The 22,820-nt window shown below is 29.6% G+C and overlaps 2 protein-coding genes across 2 annotated transcripts; both read right to left on the bottom strand.

Annotated features, from left to right (window-relative positions):
* Positions 1-3,551: 3,551 nt before the first annotated feature.
* LOC123911692 (acyl-acyl carrier protein thioesterase ATL3, chloroplastic-like) lies at positions 3,552-7,509 on the bottom strand. Its single transcript, XM_045963164.1, has 5 exons — positions 7,064-7,509; positions 5,228-5,328; positions 4,252-4,361; positions 4,000-4,095; positions 3,552-3,919 (listed from the first exon to the last, which is right to left on the bottom strand). Exons 1-5 carry the CDS (start codon positions 7,282-7,284, stop codon positions 3,803-3,805), a joined length of 645 nt encoding a protein of 214 aa, XP_045819120.1. The 5' UTR covers positions 7,285-7,509; the 3' UTR covers positions 3,552-3,802.
* A 2,655-nt stretch (positions 7,510-10,164) lies between these two features.
* LOC123904479 (acyl-acyl carrier protein thioesterase ATL3, chloroplastic-like) lies at positions 10,165-15,207 on the bottom strand. Its single transcript, XM_045954140.1, has 5 exons — positions 14,990-15,207; positions 14,669-14,769; positions 11,026-11,126; positions 10,647-10,742; positions 10,165-10,302 (listed from the first exon to the last, which is right to left on the bottom strand). Exons 1-5 carry the CDS (start codon positions 15,205-15,207, stop codon positions 10,165-10,167), a joined length of 654 nt encoding a protein of 217 aa, XP_045810096.1.
* Between the last annotated feature and the right edge of the window lie 7,613 nt (positions 15,208-22,820).

The raw sequence follows: 22,820 nt of genomic DNA, 5'->3' as shown, positions 1-22,820 counted from the left end.
TGATCTAATATATCGGAAAAATATTCATTTACCTAATAGAGGTCTGTATAGGGTTCAATTTGAAAGCGACTCACAGGTTTTAACTGAAGCTATTCGAACGAGGCATAGTGATAATTCGGAATTTAGTTTAATTGTTGCTGATATTATCCAAATTATGTTATCGTGTATAAACTTTGAAGTGAAGTTTGTTAGGAGACAAGTGAATATGGTTGCTCGTTCACTTGCTCGGACGGCCAATTCTTGGGCTAGTTTCCGTAGATTTGAGATTATTCTCTTATGTATTGAACATTTACTAGTTGATGAAAGACGTTAAGTTTGCTTGATTAAAAAAAAAAAAAATTGAAGGAATATTTTTAGTAAAGGGTAATTTTGGTAGAAACTCCCAAATATCTCAAATATTGTACAAAAAAAATATTTGAGAGTTTCTACAAATATATATATATATATATATATATATATATATATATATATATATATATATATATATATATATATATATATATATTTGAGAGAGTTTTTTAAAAAATATATAACATTTGAGATATTTGAGAGTTTCTACCAAAATTACCCTTTATTACAAATATTTCCTCACCTCCCCTTCACTCCATCTACTTTGAAACAAACATACCCTAAAGGAAAATGTTACTCCATCCGATCCTATATATAAGAAAAAGTTTATTTTTTAGATTCATTGTAAAATTGATGTATCTAGATAACATTATAGTTTAGATACATCAACTTTACATTAAATTTAAACATAAACTTTTTCTTATATATAGGATCGGAAGGGGTATTTAGTAAGATTTTTTTGATGCAAGAAAGAGAAGAATGATACCCACAACCTAAAACAAAAAAAAAATCCAACCGTCGGAAATTGAAAAACCTCGAAATTGCATATATGAAACAAAAATATGAACTTTACGAGAAATTGAAAGAAATGTTTCAAAACGAGTGGTGCTATAAGTATAAAAAATAATAGAAATTGATGAAAAGCAAAAAAACACATATATTAAAACCCTTTTGTCAATTTCACAAAAAAAAAACCCTTTTGTAAAAAAAAAAACCATTTTGAAATTTTTGTAAATTAAAAATCTCATCTCATCTCTTTTTATTTTATTTTTTTTTACAAAACATCTCTATTTATTTTGACAAAAGACAATTTAGGAAATTTTTTTAATTTCCATTTTAAAATTTTTGTAAATTAAAAGAGTAATTTAGGAAATTTCTATTTAAAGAAGTCTTGAAATGACATGTTAAATTATTATTACATATGGACCAATTAAAATTATACACCTTAACAGTGTACCGGTACACGTCCACATAAGATGTGTACCGGAGTGCTCACCTTGTCATTATGTGTAATAATATACGTATTTACATTGTTGCCTTATAAACTCACGTCATTAATTACACGGTCATTATGTGTAATAATATTTGCAGCCTGATTTGGAAGGAGAATCCGAGTCATTAATTAAACGGTGATTGAATTAAAGTTGAGTAAAAAAAAAAACAAATTTAATGCGCGTAGGGATGACAATTTGACTCATACTCAGAGGGTGCCCACAAAAATTACCAACAACGGGGAGGGTAAAAACTCGTATTTTGGGTACGGGCATGGGTAATTACCCGCAAAAATGAACGAGTACTAGTGCGGGTACGGGGTACCTTAGTACCCACCCCGCCACATACCCACATAATATATATTTATTTATTTTATTTATATTATTATATAATAATATATGTAAATCAATTTAAAACAATACAACACTATTAAACTATTACATGTTTTTAATAAAAATATTTATTTATAACAAAATTATACAAAAATAAAGTGAATATTTAACATAAATATGAACTTTAACATAAGGTTGGTAACAATATTGTTTATAATTTTCATTAGTCAATATTAAAATCTTTGAAATTTTTTAATTATGTTAAAATGATATGATATTTTATAATTGATCAATTTATTTTTAGTAAAAATGCGGATAACGTGTACGAGTATTGGTACTTAGGTATCCATAGGGTATGGGGATGGGTATGGGTATTTTTTCAATTTGCGGGTATAGGGATGGCTACTATGGTACCCTACCCATACCCTATCCATCGTCATCCCTAAATGCTCGCGAAACTTCATGGAATAAAAAAGAATTGTTTCAAAACTCTAAATATGGACCGTCATTTATGGAGCAACAAATGCATCTTTAGGGAATAAAAGAGTGTTTTTTAGAGGAAAAAACACCCTACCAAGATTTTTATAACGTCCGCTACTTAAACCGCTACTTAAGTAGCGGGCGTAATCTTGGTAGGGTGTTTTTTCCTCAAAATTTCTCATTTTTATAACATAAACTACTTAAGTAGCGAAAGGGTAACATGAAAAATGTATAGGACACATGAGTAGCCAGTAGGATAACAAAAATAATTCTCATTTGAGGACAACTCAACTTCCACGGCTACCAGCATAATAAACTATTCCACTTAAAGACAATTTTCAACTATTCCATTTGATTATACAGTTTGGTGCCACAATAATACAATATTTCTTGAATAGTTAATTGTTATATTCAAAACACTCCTCCCATCTCATAATGTATTCTAATCCTAATGCTCTAATTTAAAAAGACACAACTTACATAGTAATAGATAACACTACCAATATAATTAACTAAAAAAAATCATATGGGGATGATGAAGAGTTTATGATTGGTTAAATTTGAAAAACAATTACAAAATCTGACAAACTTTGTAGTCAGCTGGACTTTAGGTAGCAAAGTTTTTTTGTCAAAAAGTTAAGTAGCAAATTTCAAAGGCCGCCATATTGGAAATTAAAAGCACCATCTTTAGTATATAATGTTTAAATTCTGGACTTAATTCACATTGTCCAATATTTCTCAACAACTTATATATCAAAAAAAATATATATTTCTCAACAACTTCACATGAATACCTCAGCAATTACTCAACACCAGAAGAAGCTAAGCATACATACACAAGAAAAAATGGTTCAAACATGTAATTCCCCCCACCCTTTTAATCATTAGCACACATGGTTTCAAATTGTGGTTCGCATCCGCAATGGAGGCCACAATATTATTGATGTAGTAGCCTCCGCAACCGCATCTCACTGCAATTGCGGTGTGATCTTCAATCACGTGTTTGGCTGCATCATAATTGCATCACGAATTGCAACAGACATTCAACCATTTTCGTTCAAATCTTCTCACTGAAAATTAAAATTGAAGAATCCCAAATCCCAACCTACTTCAAATCAAATGAAAAATCTCCCTTTAAACAATCTCTCAATTGTGTATTTCAAGTACCTCTCAATTGGTATTTACATAGCAGGTTGAGACTCTATTATGGTAGAAAAACAGTGTAGTGGTGGTCTAATTTAAATATTTTGTGAAAATTTAAAATTATTTCACGCCGCAACAGGTGCAATGCGCGTCACTGCAGCCGCAATTGCAACGACCGCATCTGCAACTTGAACAACAATTTGAAACCATGGTAGCAAGTAATAAACAATGAGAAAGCCGGAAAGAGCCTAAGTATTCAGACTAACAAGAAAATAGAGTCCCTATGCTGTTTATTTTTACTAAGCATCGAAAACTGAACTGTTTAATATTGTTAGAATTATGGTTTAAGCTAGGTTTTTTACTATTTAAAATTACAGGACTCTGCATTACAGTATGGTACTACTGCTACCTCTTTGCTCATTCACATTCCAAATAGAAGGAAAGTACAAAAATAGCTTACTTTCTCAATGATCTATCAATAATAGTTGCTCCGAAAGATGCATGATTTATGAGTCCTCACTACGAATAAGTTTAACAAATTTAGACCTAATATCTGCCGGAATTCGAATAGGACGATAGTTTTTGTCAAGCCACACTGCTGTGGCCCTAGCTTCCAAAATAGGCTGTCATCAAATTTACCAAAAATATCAACAAATATGTTAAGTGACGGTAAAAATGTAAACAGAGAGTGATGGAAATACACCTCTAGGTTTGGTAGTTTATAGATGAAGTGATCAAAGTGTATACGAGCAGCTGAGGAGCCAGAAATCTTAACCTTTACGACAAATTTGTCTCCACTCTGGTTGAAAGTTTTTAAAAATCAGTACAAACATAAACATTGGCAAGCAAAACAGATCTATGCTATATAATCGTCATATCCTTTTAGAGTTACTACCTTGTATCAGGAGATGATGGCTAAAAAATACAAATGACCAATGAAATTAGCGTGACTTACTCTTAGAGGTGCAAGGTATTTGAAGGATAGTTCTGACAAGGCCAATGCTTCACCACTTCGAGCTACAGTATCACAATTAATACCAATGCTTTCCAAGAATTCATGACGACCTTATGAAGATATTTAGATATAAATGATCAGTTTATGAATGGAAAAATTGGAGTACTCTTAAATTGCTACAAAATTCAGAATGATACATCAAATAGTTGTATGTAATCAACTGACCCTATTTCAATTCAGGGTCCTATTATGGGTCACCCCCTGATCACTAAATTAAAAAGGATTGAATACACCAAAAAATAGATCATGAAAAAGGGGGCAACATTTAAAAGCATAGCCAAGATATGAAACATACCATATGTAAACCACTCATTGAACAAAAAGAAACTAGCAGTGTAAATAACTGTTTGCATCCAAATTTGAACAGAAAGTTTGGTGTGACCCTTCAAAATCCTAAGGTTTAGACATTACCTCAAGCACCACACCATAAATAGCTGTGCAATGTCAATAACTCCCTTGAATCAAAGTTTAGACCAATTACATTCCTTCTTGATATGATTATTGAGTCTATATCTTTGTTTAGCCATGAATAAAAGATTATAAAAATTGTATCTTATGCTTGTGCTGCTCTGGTTTTGTTGCTTACCAAATGGATTTTTTTGACACATGTGGTTTTAAAATATGGACCGCAAGTCTAAACTCAAGTCATTTGCGCAAGACTATAAATCAAACAATATATTTTTTTCCCTAGAGAAAGGGATTAAAGATACCGACAGTAAACAATATTTTGATCCTAAAGTCATCAAATTACCACACCAGTGCTGTCCACATTATGCCATGACAAACTTGTTTCATTTAGACATGTGAACATTTCAAAATTAACACACATCTTATGTGAAAAGTGATCTCAACATCAAATTCATATAAAAGTAACAGTTTGTGGTACTGAAAATCTACATGTTTCATGAGGTCTCACCATGTTGACAATAACCAGCATAAACTGAATTGTTGACCACACCAAACTGATCCAACTCATAATCACGAACTTTTAGTTCGACATCGAAGAACCCACTCATGCTGCAAAATGATAAAGGCAAATGAGTATAACCTGCCTGTGATATTATTACAAAGAATGAAAAATTTACATTTCCATTTTCATGATTTCAATAAAAATATAATATCGATAAAACATGTACACTACAATGCTGTCAAGCTAGAAACTACTGTATGTTGTAAATCCCAGATAGTCGTGCGTAGCGCCGAACCCTAAAAATGCTACAGCGGATAGTGAGATGGCCATTTAAGCAAAGACTAAAAAACAATGTACAAAGTAAACGTAAATTAAAGGGACAACCATACTTAATAGCTATAATCAAATTTGTCATTTCACATCAAAATAAGTTCTAAAAGTAATCAAAAGCATGTTTCACATCAGCATATGCCTCATCTTCAATTCTAAGTTCCACCACATCAATATTATCTTGTTCATCACTTAATTAAAACTCTTCTTCTTCCACCCCAAACTCCTAATCTCCATTAGGCACAACTTGTTAGTAAAGATTGCTATAGTGGTAGAGCGGATAGTGGGATTCCCACATTTCATGGCCGCTACAACCGTTATTGCTGAAAGCGGCTTACGGGGAGATGGCATCGTGCCGAATCCTACCACTGCTACACTATTCCACTATAGCATGCTATTGACAACATAGTAAAAATAAACAATCCTATACCCAAACTGGTCAAACTTTTCTATGCACATAAGCAAATGGAATTTAAGTGTTTTTCTTCTTTAACCATGATCAACTTCTCTTTTTATATTATTGCAAATGGCAATGTAGAAAAGTATACAATATTTTTCTAAATTTATGATATGAATTGCATTACTTAATTCATGTGTTAAAACCGTAAACGGTTGTAACATGAGATGGAGGGAGGGGATATAAGCACAATCACAACACAAGAATATAACGTAGAAACTCGACAACCAGAGAATTGTTACTATGTGAAAAAATTTACAACACATAGACTTCTCTCAACCATCACACGACCCTCAATACACCCACACTCTCCAAAACAAATATTTAAACTAAGCCAGATGATGCATCTAAAACAAAGAACCTAGGTCCAATATATACTCTTAGTCTACTCGTGCTTCACCACACTAAGCAATGTAGGATTTCTCCAACAATGTGAGACTTGACAATCAACCCCAACAAGGATACGAAAAGACTAGTAAATACTATAGGCCTAAATAGTATTCATCCCCTTATTTTTAAATTCAAAATTTTAAATATATTCATAATCGACCGATTTGAGAGTGTCCTACAACGTCAGAGACTAGTGTGACAGGAATTAAGTATCAATTAATAGTTTATTTTAAATAATAGTTTATTTTATGTCATTTGACATTTTTATCCTTTAGGGTTGTATTTAAAGGCATTGTGCCTCACTTTGAAAATCAATGAATGAATGAACAATTATCTTCTTCTCTCAAAACTCTCTCATTTATGTTTGTATAATCTTATTTGTATCGAATTCTATTCAATTCGTTAGAATTCCTACTTTGAGACTTGATTCTATCGGTTTCGTCCCTAGAATCTAATTTATCCGTTACAATTAGTTTGATGGTTTACTATACAGGATTATTATGATTGAAAAATAATAAGTACAACGGTTGATATTCTAAAACGATAATAATGATTTGAGAGAAGTGCTAAATTGAAGTTCCCAATTTCAACATTAGAAAATTTAACAACCGTTAACAATGAAGCATAAACAAGGGTTTTAAGGAGCAATTATTACATGTACCTACCCTTTGCCTCCGCTGATATCGAAGAGTGGTGAAGAGGAGGAGGCAACAGCTCTCACTGGGGGAACTGACCGGAGTGCCGGTGGATTTAACTGCCGGCGGGAAAATGGAAAAGTGAGAGATTGACCGGCGAGATGAAACGACGTAGTATTGAGAAGGAATAGGGAACGAAACGGCGTCGGAGAAGCATGGTTGGAACAACGAAATGAAAATGGGTGAAACATTTTAATTTTATTTATTTTTCTCCGTCAAATCGGCGTTATATCCCATGGTTGAAATGCATCTTCATATATGTATGAATTATTGAAAATTAATGGAAAAAAGTTCTGCACCTCGTTTTTAGCTCAACTAACAAAGTTTTCCTCTGCCATCCAAATTGTCATCTTCAAATACACGAAATTAAGAACTAGTACAAAAGTTGGTCATCCCCCTTATTAGAGATTGATATTAAGATACGACAAATGCTAAATAATGTCCGGGTCACTCTTTAAACTCTTAAGTTTTTTATAAAATTTTTATCGAAATGCGTAAAGTCAACGTATTGGAAATTGTACTCTTTAAGCCCTTAAATAGTAAGCTTTTTATAGAATTTTGAATAAAAAATTTATTGAAATGCTTAAAGAGTGTCTTGGGGGCACTCGTTAGCAAGACCCTTAATATATACTTTTTTTTTTTTTTTACAATAAAATTGAATGGCCAACTACATGCAACACTTAATAGAGGTTCACTTAATAGGGTTCGGCTAATATCGAAGATTTTTTTTTACAGCAAATATATTATTAACCAGATAAAAATAAACACCAAAACAAACAACACTTAATAGAGGTTCACCTCATAATCCCAAAATCAGAAAGACACCCCTCGGATTTCAGGCCACCAGAAGACACCAACCCAGCCCCAAAAGTAGTCATTAGATCGACACTAACTCCCGATCTCGAATAAAAAATGATCGGCACATCAACCGGCAGACAAGTCTCAGCTCGCAGACCACCTCAAAACAATGAACACTGACGCGGAAGTGGTCATCCAGAAACACGAGAAACATGCAAATCTCAACAGATTTGGACACCAATAGAGACTTAAAAAGAATCATGCAAATCTCAACAGATTTGGAAAGCGGTCAGAGAATCAAATATCCTAGAAAACCACTACACGCGGCATCAACCAAATATCGGCGGCGCCAGCACCAAACGCCACCCATCAACACCGTACGCACCAACCCCACCACCACGTCACCTCACCTCAACTCCACACGACATTAACCAAATCTAGACTAAAGTGGTGCGGAGGGCATCCCCCGCTCATCGCACCACCGTCAGCAACCTCCTACATCTTGAAATGGAGAAGTTTGGATTTAGGGCAGCGATTGAAAGTTTTTAGAGAGAGGTCAGAAGTTTTGATTTAAGAGAGAGAAACTTTTTTTTAATATGGAAGATTTTATCGAAGTCTTTCATGGTGTATAAGTTGCAAATATTATTATAATAAATATGAATTTTATTAAATTTACCGTTAAATTGAAAGAAATAAACGAATTATGAATGATTTATATGATATAAATTTTCAATACAATGATAGATTTTGTAAAATTCATATATATTATAATAATATTCATAAGTGGTCTTCTTCAAAAAAAATATTCATAAGTGGTGCATGGTCCAAGACTTAAACCAACGATGCCATTAGACGTCGCCTAGAGTAAATGCATAGAACTACTACCTCTTTTTAAATATAAGATTTTTCTTATACTTTCTTTTTTTCCTTTTTATTTGTCTCACTAGGCAAGATAGAAGGACTCATATATTCAATTTTCCAGGAAGAATCAACTGTTGTAGACACCATTTTTATAAAAGATCATTCTTCATCTTCGAGAGGCACCTTAAAATGTTTGTAACTATTGTACACCAAGAAACAATGTCAGCTCCTTGTATAGGTATAGGATGTATAGAGAGAAAAATATATATATACATCCACTATAATGGTACATTTGAACACATTCTAACACATTTTGAATGATTTTTAAAGAACACATTTGTTGCCCACCATTTGGTCAACCAAAGTTGATGTATCTAGTCCAAAAATTTAACCAAATACATTAATTTTTTTGAACAATTTTCTCTTATATTTTGGGATGAAGGATGTATCTTTCGTGACAAACAATTGAAACATAATCCTTTAGCTACACAGACATCCATTTCTGTTTTGGATAGGCGTGGTTGTTTGAAGTTGATGTGTTGTGCTTGTGAACAGTTCGATAGCATATGTAGTAAGACTTTTTTGCATTTAGAGGAAGAGTGAAATTGTTAAATAAAAAATGCAAAAAGTTTTTTTTTTTTTTTTAATATGAAGTCTCAAATATTTTTCCGTTATTCATAGAATACAAAGATTTTACAGTATTTTATAATGTGAAAGATACTATTTTATCTTTTTCGAATGACTATATCTTTATTTCGAAGTCCTTTTTTTATTGTAAACTAACGAATTCATGACTAGAGACATTTTCACTTAATAAATTTTTCATATTTTTGGGAAACTAAGGCTCTTGCTTGAATTGCCTTATGTGGAACCGGTCTTGCCACTTGAAAATCCATTCCAATTAACTGTTGTTTATTCCAATAACTTCTTAATTCTTTCATTCATGGTCTATACTTCAAATACACAACTTACAACATATCTGCTCGCATAAATTAGGATAAATAAGTAAAGTTCCCTCAACTTACTTTTATTTTTTTGGGTACATTCCCTCAAATTAATTTTTTAAACCGAAAAGTAGAAACTAACTATCATTTTTATTTTGTTTCAAAAAAAAAAAACTATCATATTTATTTATAATTTATTTTACATAATTAATGTGATAGCAGTGGCCTTTGGATCTCTTTTGGGCCTATTTGCATCATTAGAAGGCCAACCGTTGAAGCTTACTTGTAGCTTAGGTTGTCTCGGAACCACGATCCTTACCCTTAGAGTTTTCCTAAGAGAGAAAGTCTTACATACAAATGAATAGTGTTTAGGTGTATACATATAAATATTCGTATTATTTATTTATTTAAAAATATTTATTATTAAATTATTTTATCTTTTCTCTTTCTTCATTTATGTGAGTATGTCTAAACACTATTTATTTGTATAAACTTCCTCCTCCCAGAAATATATTTAACAATTTTAGACTTTATATCCGCCGGAATTCGAATAGGACAATAGTTTTTGTCAAGCATCACTACTGTGGTCTTAGCTTCCAAAATAGGCTGTCATCAAATTCAACAATCATTATTAGCAAATATTTTCAAATATGATGAGAAAAAATACTATCTTCTGGCTTTAAATGTGTTTGGTTTGAGAGAAAGAAAATGCGAAGAGAGAAAAACACAAATTTCAATGGATGTACTTGAACTAAACACAGATTTTTAAGTACATTCATTGGAATCCGTGTTTTTCTCTCTTCGCATTTTCTTTCTCTCAAACCAAACACACCATGGTTTGGTCAACAAAAGTTAATAAATTTGGATAAGATAAATTAACTTTTGTTCATTCAACCGTCTCTTATATTTAAAACGAGATGGAATAGTAAACCGTAAGTATGAAAATAAACCTCTTTGTTTGGTAGCTTATAGATGAAATGTTGGAAGTATACACGGGCAGCTGAAACGTTGGAAATTCTAACTTTTACAATAAATTTGTCTCCACCCTGATTGCATTATTTAAAATCAGAAAAAGAAAAAAAGAAAAAACAGATATATGTTATACATTATGACATATCATTTGGTGTGTTTGGTTTGAGAGAGAGAAATAGGAAAGAGAGAAAAACATGAAAACCGATGAATGAATTTAGATAAACTTTAGTCAAAATTCATCAATTAGTTTTCGTGTTTTTCTCTCTTCCCTATTTCTCTCTTAAACCAAACACATCTTGAATAGGAAGGCTATATACCTAAACCACAAAAATGACCGAGAAATTTGGTGTGACTTACTCTCAGAGGTGCAAGGAATTTGAGGGATAGTTCTGACACTGCCAGTGTAACAGCCAATTCATCAAAATTAATACCAATGGTTTCCAAAAATTCATTGCCACCTTATGGAGATATTTATGTATAAACGATCAGTTTATGCATGTGAAAAAGAAAGTTTGTCTTTTAATTGCTACAAAATTCAGAAAAACAAGATCGGTTAAGCAAACCCTTAAAATAGAACTAACCTCTCAATTATAATCTAATTAAAAAAATAGGAATTTTTTTTTGTTGGTTATTAGATTGGATTTAATTGATATGCACCGACGGTGTAAAATAATTTTACACTGTCAATCAATACCAATCATGTTTTCCGCCACATCACCCCACTTTCTTGACATGACATGGCAAAATGATGGTTATTTATTGGACGATCGTGTAAAACTATTTTACACCGTCAGTGCATATCAATTAAACTCTATTAGATTATAGGTACGAAGTTTTCATCACCATTAATGATGATTAATATTTGTCAATGAACACAACGTGAATTCTTTCCTCCCACCAAAATTTTTTCGTATACAACAACAACCATGAATCGAACCTCTGACCAGGGACGGACATAAGGGGGGGCAAGTAGGGGATGAGGCCCCCCCCTCTTGTCATATTTTTTCTTCATAATATACTTGTTCTTGATACATACTACATAAATTGATATTTGAGAGATGTGTTAAAAGATTAGTAACGACCGTTTGGTGCAAAACATGCACCCACAATATAGTAATTGTAACAATTTACTTTAAAATATTTTGATAATATATATTATACACTATTAAAGTCCAAGTTCAATTCTTCACCCAAAAAAAAAAGTCCAAATTCAATTAAGTTAATTCTTATTGTTTGCTATAAGTGAAAAATTATTTTCTTGCTATATGAAGATTGCGAAAAATAGGTTGAGAAATAAGATAGAAAATGAATTTCAAACTAATTAATACGGTTCAGTTGTTGATGAATTTTATGATATAGAGCAATGTCATGTACAATTTAGTTAAACAATATAATGCATTTTTTTATTTTTTATTAAGCATATTTAAGTACTATTATGATTATTATGATTTATTTAATTTTTATTATTTAATTATTTCGGTCCCCCGTTTTATAGATTCCTAGATCCGTCCCTGCCTCTGACCATTTGTTTAAGAGATCTAAGATCCTTTCACTTTGACCCATAAAAGAATAAATTAAGCATGATCCAATTGCCCATATATACTTAATGATCCGGACCATATAGCGCGGCCCTCGCAAGGCAATTGCAGTGTGATCTATTGAAATAAATCTAAAATCGTTTGATATGTTATTGAAATATATATATATGGGTTTGCTAACTTAGACCCACCCAAAAACATGAAAGTCTAAGTTAGCAAGGTGCACTTTTTCACTTTGGACAAAAAAACTTTGACATTTAATTATTTTACACTAGAAAATTGAGGGTTAGTTAGGTAAATTTTATTAAATGTTGGTGCACTTATTTGCTAATTTACACACACTTAATTATAAATATATGCAATCTAAATAAACAACATAGGAAATCAAAAAATGACAGAAAACATGTTACTCAATTTTGAAAATGTGCACCTTGCTAACTTAGACTTTCATGTTAAAACATCAAATCAGTTTTACTAAACTACTCTTGGCTTGAAACTATATTAAAATAGTAGTAAAAAGGGGTGTTTTGGTCTAAAGTGAAAAGATGCACCTTGCTAACTTAGACCTTCATGTTTTTAGGTGGGTCTAAGTTAACAAACCTTATATATATATATATATATATATATATATATATATATATATATATATATATATATATATATATATATATATATATATGCATTTGATTTTATTATATGATGTCACAAAACTCACAATAATATCTTAATTTTTTTATTTGTTTTATGGTTAATCTTTTTTTTTACGGCTAGTTTGATTGAAAATATTGAATTGATACTTTTTTAATATCCATAGACCCCCCCGGGAAATTTGATGATATGCGGGGAGTGGAATGGAGAAATTATAATACTCCTGGGGGATGAAGATGCGGTGCTTTTTAGATGGTGGGGAAGATAAGTAAAATACTTCCTGCTCATTCTCCGCCTCGTTGACATCCCTAACTAGTTGCACAGTTTAGTTTGATTTGGTTTAGTTCGATAATTTTTTTTAGTTTGATTCTCTCTGTTGTTTTTCTTGTTCTCAATATCAGTTTAGATTGGAATGGCTAGCTTCATTTCGTTTTACTTGCTATCGTTTGATTTCAATTGATTTGGTTCGATTTTTGTTTGGTTTGGTTCCTTCCTTTGGTTGCTCTACTTCTGTTGGTCATGATATATTAGTTGATTTTATCTCTTATTTTCATGATTAATTTGTAACAAGCTTAATATTAAGAAAACTTTAGCTTGAGAGGGAATTTTGGAATATTAGATGCTTAGGGTTTTTTTAGTTATTATTGAGTACTTACTTGTTTCTTGATTGAAGAACTTTCGATGATTCCTATGTAATACAAATCTATCGTGAGTTTAACGAGAGATGTTATAGACAACATGTTATTGGACTTATATGTGTTGGGTTGTTTATAGTTTAAGTTAGTAGTACCCTAGTCCTTTTAGGTTTTACTATATATTTTCTTTGTAACCCTTATTTTTATAAGTTATGTTTGGTCACATTATCACATTATTATTAAAACTCTAGCCTCATTCTCTTCCTCTATTTTGTTGTCTTTATTGTTAATATAGCGACAACCTAATAGCAGATGATTCAACAAATCTTGAATGTGGCTCTAGTATTGCCTTCGAATTTGTGTTCGATCAACTTGTTTTGTTTGGGTTACATGGTAGTCCCGGCAAACTGAAAAATTCTTCTAGTCTTTGATGCCTCACATGGCCCAATAAATTGACGTTAGGGACTAAAAATAACGGTTTTTAAATCTTGAGGAAGTAAAACAAAAATCCTTTTAGAAACTAAAATCAAGAAAACATTATTAGGGCGTTTGTTTTTTTTTTTTTGAACAAGCCAAAATGAGATATATTAACAAAAAGCCTCCTCAGCACAAGATGTGCCGAGAACGATTACAAGAGTTTACAAATAGTCACAGTAAGAAATACAAACAATCATACAAGGCCCAAACATAAAAGGAGACTAGACCACCAACTATGGTAGTTTAAGACTAAAGTAACACTTGTAGTCTTCGTTTAGGGCGTTTGTTATAGCTTATTTTAGGAAAAATTCACTTTTAAATGTTTTTCATCTGTTTGTTATAGATTTTAAAAATAATCAGAATCTAAAAATAATCAGAAAACAACTAAAATTGAGAAGCTGCTAAGAGTGTAGCTTCTCAAATAATAGATTTTTTTTAGAGGAGAAAAAAAACAAATATTAAAAGATGAAACTTATTTTGTAATAAAAAAATCACTTTTTTACATGTTGTACCCAAACAAACTAAAGTTTATTCTTACTATAATAAACAAACACAAAACAAATTCTATTTTTTTATAAAATCTCTAAAATGTAATCTCTAAATTATTTTATATCAAAATCACTAGTTTTTTAATCCGTAGCAAAACCGATATTCAAAATTAAAGTAACGGTTCTACATGCATGTCATAGCTTAAAGTCTCACCATGTTGGCAATAATGAACATAAACTGTATTGTTGACCACACCATACCGATCAAGCTCATACTCGCGGACTTTTAGTTCCATGTCAAAAAAATCACACATGCTGCAAAATCACAAAGGCAAATAATAAATAAACACTTACTAGAAATTATTATTATAACCTACCTTAGTAGAAATTAATAATGAAGACACGACAATAAATTTAATTTTTGAAAGCGTCTTTTTTAGTTTCAAATAGCAAAACTATTAAAGGTAGTTTTGCCAGCGACTTATAACAACAAAAATAAACACCGCCAAAAATCAAATTTCGAGGTTACATATACCTTTTGCTCTCATTGACATCAAAAAGTGGTAAAGATGAGCTAGCCCTCACCCAGAGAATGGACCGAAGTGCAAGTGGGTTATTGAATGGTTTGCATGGAAAAGGAAGAGTGGGAGATTTGCCGGAGAGGTGAACCGACGTAGTATTAAGCAGTGACGGGGAAGGAAATGCCATGGTAGAAGCATGTTTGGAGCTAAGAAATGAAAATGGATACAACATTTTTTAGGGCATAAATTTTATTGTGAAATATTTAGTGTGGGGTACTAGGCGTTGCAAGTACTGTTGGTTTACTTGTACTAATTTCTCTCTATTTATACTTCATTCATCGGTTGTTATTCCTTTTCAAGTATGGTACGATAGTTGATCCCTTTATAGTTTACTAGGAATAAACCCGTGCGTTTCACGGGTTCGATTAAAATATATAATTAAAATATTTTTATAAATAAAAAAATAATGATTGTGATAACTATAATCACATATAGTTAAATAATATATATTATTTTAAAATATGATTATGTTTAATATTAGTATATGAGTAAAAAAATGGTTGTTTAGAAATATTAGATTTTTTATTATATCGTAGTTTGTTTATATTTTAATGTAATAGATCTCTTATAATATTTCATAAGTTTGAAAGGATGTATCATTTTTTATTTTATTAGTGTAATCATATAAGATTTTAGTTTTCTTTATATGAGTTGCAATTTTATAGTCAAATGTCACTTTGTTTTTTATTTTTGATGTATTCCTTATTTTATTATTTTCAATAAGAGTTGGAGGCATACCTAATTATACTTGTAGACAATATTGCTCATGAGAAATGTTAAAATAAGTTTTGATTATAGAATATGATTCATATATGGTGGCTTTGCCTATTTGTTCCGCGTGATCTCATTTTTTGAAAATTATGTATCAAATAGTGTATTTGCTTACTACGTTCTATGCAATTTAAGGTTCCAAATAGCTTATCTACTTACTCATCTCTCGTTCTCTTGGAGTTTATTCTCACTATTCACTTGGTGAAATTTTATTCCAACTTTATTAGTCCCAATTTTTTAGTCTATTGTTTGGTTCACATTTTTTTTTTGTTTGGTCCTTTTGTTTTTGGTTTGTTTTTCTTTTTCTTGGCGAGGTTTGTGTCTCTTCAAAATTATTGTTAGTTTTTGTCCCTCTTATTTAATATTTTCTTGAACATTTATTTTATTTTTCTTATTATATTATATAAACTCGAATATTTGTTGTTGTTAATATATAAGTTTGGACGAAGATTTTATATATTTGAATTTAGGTTTAGTTATTTGGTTAAGGTAAAGAAAATCTTATAGATGAATTTAAGATTTAACATGTGTCATCTTCTTATTTGCTTAAAGAAATGTCATCTTATTCTTATAAATATTCCACTATTTTATTTTCAGGCGTAACGTAAACAATCTTTTAGAATATGTACTTAATTTATCCAAAAAATTATATTATTATGTAAATTAAATTAATAATTTTTGAATTATTGGTGAATTTTAGTTGTGTGTAAATATGTTTAAATATATGTGTGATTATATTTTCTAAATATATGTAAATATATTTTAACATCTACGGTTTTAATAATTTCTAAAATTTATTTTGACAAATGAGCATCAACAATTTGTATTTAATAATTTTTGTCTTTTTTTAATTTAATTTAGAAAGCTTTTAGTACAATTCTAAGTGGGAGGAAAAAGTATTTAGCACAATTCTTTTCATCGATTCATTTTATGGTTGTAAGAATAAGATGACATGCGTAGATTAAAATAGAACCGTCTATTAAAATTCATATATATTCATATTGAACCATCCAGGATTAGGCAAATGTTATACGATAAATGCATGAAGATTATATATTTGGACAACCTCTAAGTCAAGTTGAATCAATATACTTCTTGCATGTATTACAATTATAAGAACCGCATGACTTGAGTGTCAACTACAAAAAAAAACTTATTTTAATTTCTACTTTGTTTTTGTTTCTATATTTCTCTTGATCGAGATCAAGTAGATCACCTACACATTGTAGACAATATAATATTTAAAAATGAGACACATATTTATATTTCTAAATTATTTGGATTGTCCTCTTTTAATTGAATGCCTCCAACATCAATATACCCTCGATCTATATAAATTTTAAGGCACTTCAAAATCAATAAATAGAAGTCTCTTTTATCCTCTTCAACTTATTCACATGAAAAAAAATAATTATATTCCTATTAATCAACAATTTTTTATACAAATCTTCTACCTTATATAAAATAATAAATGAAAAAGAAAATAAGAAACAAATAAGCTAAAACATTAGACTAATAAAATAATAAATGAAAAAGAAAAGTTGTCTAATTACAAACATTATATCAATAAAAAAAATGATGGTTTACAAACTCCCATTAGAGTTAAATACACATCCTTACATGAGGTGTCATTTCATAGGCTTTATAAGGAGCAAGGATGCAACGTAAGCAAAAATAGAAGTATGTTTTATCCTGTTCTCCTCCTTCACATGAAAAAATAGTCATATTCATATTAATCGATTCAACTCAAAGTTTAATTAATCATCGAACAAAACATCGGTTGATATTTAAAAAAATATCCAACCTAAAAAAGAAATATAAAAAATTATTAGAGATGTTCTAAACTCAGAGTAGTAGAAAAATTCCAATTTACAAACATATTAATAGGCAACTATCACATATATGTATATCAATTTCTTAATCAATCACATGTAGACATACGTGATATTCTAAGAGGTTAGACACCATCACCTACCAAGGACAAAAACCAATATACTTATGATGTAACTATATATATGCACACGATAGCTTTTAAATCAATTCAAGAGACTATAATGTGTAACTTTAACATATGGAAGGTGAAGATGCATAACTTTTTCTCATGGAGATGTCAGACAAAGAAACCATAGAGTTTTTGCCATGAGATAGATAAATTAAAATTTTGTTAAAACATAGAAGCTAGACTTCAATGTAAATTTACATATTCAATATGGTGGTGATAATTAGCTTTTGGGTTAACTTTATATAGAGCTTGTGTTTGATAATTAGCTAAATTTACATATTCAATATTAGTGTCTCCAAGAATTCTTTGTTTTCAATTGCATTAATAGGGAATTGTAACATACAATATATATTTTAATAATATATTGCAATGCAATTAATAAAACAATAACATGATGCATCGTTCCACCTTTCATTGCTTGCAATTCATTTTTGTCTCAATTCAACAACAATAAATTGTGTTAGTTTTTTTTTAATATATTATTATTGTTTATTATTTATTATTAGAGTAACTCTATTATATGAAATATGAAAAGGTTTTAATATGAAAATGTTTTATTCTAAAATAAACTTTCTTTTTCAGGTGTCGGGTCTCGAACCAAGTTCCTCTAGGTTGAAGATTAACTCCTCAACCAAGTGACCTCTCGGGAGACATGCAAAATAAACTTTCTTTACCTGAGCCAAATAACTGAACCTAAATTCAAATATATGAAATCATCATCCAAACTTATATATTGGCAACAAAAAGTATTTAAGGTTTATATATAGGCTAAATTGCACTTTTGGCCCCCCACGTTTCATAATTGTGCGATTTTTGCCCCCCAAGTTTCAAATGAGCGATTTTGGCCCCCCACGTTTGCCCCCTTTTGTATTTCTTGGTCCCCCTTGACTATTTTGACCAAAAACCTGCTGACATGGAATATTTTTGACACGTGTCTTAATTGTATTGGCCAACCAAAATTATAAGAAAATTTAAGGAAAGGTCACGTGACTCTTTTTATGTTGGGATTAATTTTTTTTTTTTTTTACAAATTGTAAAAAACAATTAAAAGTCTTAATTTAACAATCAGATGTTAGTGCCTCTGTTGGTAGTCTTAAATCGCAATTTTGGTTAGAAAACTCTAACATCTGATTGCTAAAATTAAGGCTTTTTATTGTTGATTTTTACAAAAAAATTTTTAAAAATAAATAATTAACCCCAACAAAAAAAGAGTCACGTGACCTTTCCTTAAATGAGCATCAACAATTTGTATTTAATAATTTTTGTCTTTTTTTAATTTAATTTAGAAAGCTTTTAGTACAATTCTAAGTGGGAGGAAAAAGTATTTAGCACAATTCTTTTCATCGATTCATTTTATGGTTGTAAGAATAAGATGACATGCGTAGATTAAAATAGAACCGTCTATTAAAATTCATATATATTCATATTGAACCATCCAGGATTAGGCAAATGTTATACGATAAATGCATGAAGATTATATATTTGGACAACCTCTAAGTCAAGTTGAATCAATATACTTCTTGCATGTATTACAATTATAAGAACCGCATGACTTGAGTGTCAACTACAAAAAAAAAAACTTATTTTAATTTCTACTTTGTTTTTGTTTCTATATTTCTCTTGATCGAGATCAAGTAGATCACCTACACATTGTAGACAATATAATATTTAAAAATGAGACACATATTTATATTTCTAAATTATTTGGATTGTCCTCTTTTAATTGAATGCCTCCAACATCAATATACCCTCGATCTATATAAATTTTAAGGCACTTCAAAATCAATAAATAGAAGTCTCTTTTATCCTCTTCAACTTATTCACATGAAAAAAAATAATTATATTCCTATTAATCAACAATTTTTTATACAAATCTTCTACCTTATATAAAATAATAAATGAAAAAGAAAATAAGAAACAAATAAGCTAAAACATTAGACTAATAAAATAATAAATGAAAAAGAAAAGTTGTCTAATTACAAACATTATATCAATAAAAAAAATGATGGTTTACAAACTCCCATTAGAGTTAAATACACATCCTTACATGAGGTGTCATTTCATAGGCTTTATAAGGAGCAAGGATGCAACGTAAGCAAAAATAGAAGTATGTTTTATCCTGTTCTCCTCCTTCACATGAAAAAATAGTCATATTCATATTAATCGATTCAACTCAAAGTTTAATTAATCATCGAACAAAACATCGGTTGATATTTAAAAAAATATCCAACCTAAAAAAGAAATATAAAAAATTATTAGAGATGTTCTAAACTCAGAGTAGTAGAAAAATTCCAATTTACAAACATATTAATAGGCAACTATCACATATATGTATATCAATTTCTTAATCAATCACATGTAGACATACGTGATATTCTAAGAGGTTAGACACCATCACCTACCAAGGACAAAAACCAATATACTTATGATGTAACTATATATATGCACACGATAGCTTTTAAATCAATTCAAGAGACTATAATGTGTAACTTTAACATATGGAAGGTGAAGATGCATAACTTTTTCTCATGGAGATGTCAGACAAAGAAACCATAGAGTTTTTGCCATGAGATAGATAAATTAAAATTTTGTTAAAACATAGAAGCTAGACTTCAATGTAAATTTACATATTCAATATGGTGGTGATAATTAGCTTTTGGGTTAACTTTATATAGAGCTTGTGTTTGATAATTAGCTAAATTTACATATTCAATATTAGTGTCTCCAAGAATTCTTTGTTTTCAATTGCATTAATAGGGAATTGTAACATACAATATATATTTTAATAATATATTGCAATGCAATTAATAAAACAATAACATGATGCATCGTTCCACCTTTCATTGCTTGCAATTCATTTTTGTCTCAATTCAACAACAATAAATTGTGTTAGTTTTTTTTTAATATATTATTATTGTTTATTATTTATTATTAGAGTAACTCTATTATATGAAATATGAAAAGGTTTTAATAGAGATTGTAAACTTTTTTTATAGAGTGCCACATCCAATTTCTTTTGAAAATCCATCCAATTTTTGATAATTCTAATGGATATGTATAAATCGATATCGGTAGTTGGTCCTTTTTAATTAAATTTTTCATTTGTCATTTAGGGACCAATTAACTATGAAATGAAGAGAATTTCAATAGTCTTAGACATTTTTTTCTTTCTTTCTTAGTATTGAAAGAATATATTTTGTGGTTATATTGGTCCCTTTTAATTAAATTTTTCATTTAGGAACCAATTAACTATGCAATGAAGAGAGACACGCGTTTTTTTTTATTAATATTGAAAGAATTTCAATAGTCATGAATATTTTGTGGTTATATAAATCTTATATATTAGTTGGTCCCTTTTAATTTAATTTTTCATTTTAGTTAGTTGGTCCCTTGTGTAAGAAGTTATATAGTGATAATTTGATATATTGATAATTAAAATTAAAATGATTTAATTTAATTAAAAGAGATGATGAAAAGGTTTTTTAATAGAGATTGTAAACTTTTCTTATAGTATAAAGGTGATAAAAAAAATTTGGGGCCTAAATCCTTTACCAAAAAAATTATTTTTGGGGGTCTAATTCTAGGGCTTCAACACCCTCCACCTGTTCGAAAGTACAAAGATTAAGAAATACTATTCTTCTTTTTTTAGTTTGCATGATATTATAAGAATTTAACATTCAACATGTCATCTTATTCTTAAGACTATCTCACTATGTACTCACTCATAACTATAATATCTTATCTCCTAAATACTATTATGCTTAGAGAGTAATTTAAATAATAAAATAGATAAATATAATATAACATTTTATATTACTTATTAAGATTTTTTTGCCTTTTATTTGTCACAATTATTTAGCTAGTGGTTTCGTTTATCATTTTCACCATATGCTTAATTCTTTTTCTTTTCTATTTTGGTTTAATTTTATTTTTCTTATTGAGGTTTATGCCACTATCCTCTCTTTAATTTGTTTGCATCTTTTATTTTATGTGTCTTTTTAAGCAATGGAATATCAAAATTAGTAGTTAAAATGTTGGTGTAATAAAAAAGTATAAATTGTAAAGTAGTGACTAAATTGCTACGCCACTTTTCCTTCATCAATCAAACAAAATATTTGTCTTAGAAACTAAATGGAATCTTACAATTTTTCTTAGTGACTTAAATGAGTTTATTCTAAAAGTAATAAAGAAATTAAAATACAACTTAGCTCAATTGCAAACTTGAAAACCTTCGTACCAGCCCAATCCACTTATTTGAATCCTAACCAAGATGATTAAGCATATGAAAACACCTCTAACCAAGTAGAGATTAAATTCTTCCAAATTTGCTTCATACGACCAACTTGTATTACATTTCCAAATCTTCTCTATTAAAACCAAGTACCACTAAAAAAAAGTTAAGAAATTGCAGTTATATATATTTTTCATTGTCGCAATGTTATTCTTGAATATACATTTCATTGCTATATTTGAAAGAAAAAAAAGAACCTATCCCAAAAACAATGAGGAAAATACATTTGAAAATAGAATTACATTTTTCCTTGAAACAATAAGATAGTGTAGTTGATTTACTCAAGAGTAGACATGACTTGATGAAATTACTACAAAGAAGGTTAGAAAACACAAAAAAGAAAAAAAATAAGATTACAAAATATGAAATCATGGGCAAGTAGTGATGTGTGAGTATCAATATTTATAAAGACCATTGTGGTAAAACATACAGTTTTTTTTTTATATATAATTATTGAAAGGAACTCCAACAATCATGAGGGTTAATTGTATAATATAATAATAATAATAATTTTGCAGTTATAGTTGCATCATATGAATACCTAAGGGTCAATCATAATTGTTTTTATCCCCTGTAATTAATCGTTTGATTGTTTTTTTTTTGATAAGCTAATCGTTTGATTGTTGATTTAACCTCTTGCAATGTGTAATAATATATTAATATGATTTATCTTAGTTTTTTTAGAAAATTAGATTATATATATTTAATAACAATACTAAAA

Source organism: Trifolium pratense, linkage group LG2 (genome assembly GCF_020283565.1).
Source record: "Trifolium pratense cultivar HEN17-A07 linkage group LG2, ARS_RC_1.1, whole genome shotgun sequence".
NCBI lineage: Eukaryota > Viridiplantae > Streptophyta > Magnoliopsida > Fabales > Fabaceae > Trifolium > Trifolium pratense.
This window is presented reverse-complemented; position numbering and strand designations above follow the sequence as displayed.

What these genes read in the sequence shown, in the direction of transcription:
- LOC123911692 (XM_045963164.1), bottom strand. Translation starts at nt 7,284, where the DNA reads ATGTTTCACCCATTTTCATTTCGTTGTTCCAACCATGCTTCTCCGACG. An exon ending in TGCTGGTTATTGTCAACATG is followed by an intron (nt 4,362 to 5,227) that starts GTGAGACCTCAT and finishes TATCTTCATAAG; the next exon opens with GTCGTCATGAATTCTTGGAA. An exon ending in AATACCTTGCACCTCTAAGA is followed by an intron (nt 4,096 to 4,251) that starts GTAAGTCACGCT and finishes ACTTTCAACCAG; the next exon opens with AGTGGAGACAAATTTGTCGT.
- LOC123904479 (XM_045954140.1), bottom strand. Translation starts at nt 15,207, where the DNA reads ATGTTGTATCCATTTTCATTTCTTAGCTCCAAACATGCTTCTACCATG. An exon ending in GATGTCAATGAGAGCAAAAG is followed by an intron (nt 14,770 to 14,989) that starts GTATATGTAACC and finishes GTGATTTTGCAG; the next exon opens with CATGTGTGATTTTTTTGACA. An exon ending in AATTCCTTGCACCTCTGAGA is followed by an intron (nt 10,743 to 11,025) that starts GTAAGTCACACC and finishes TAATGCAATCAG; the next exon opens with GGTGGAGACAAATTTATTGT.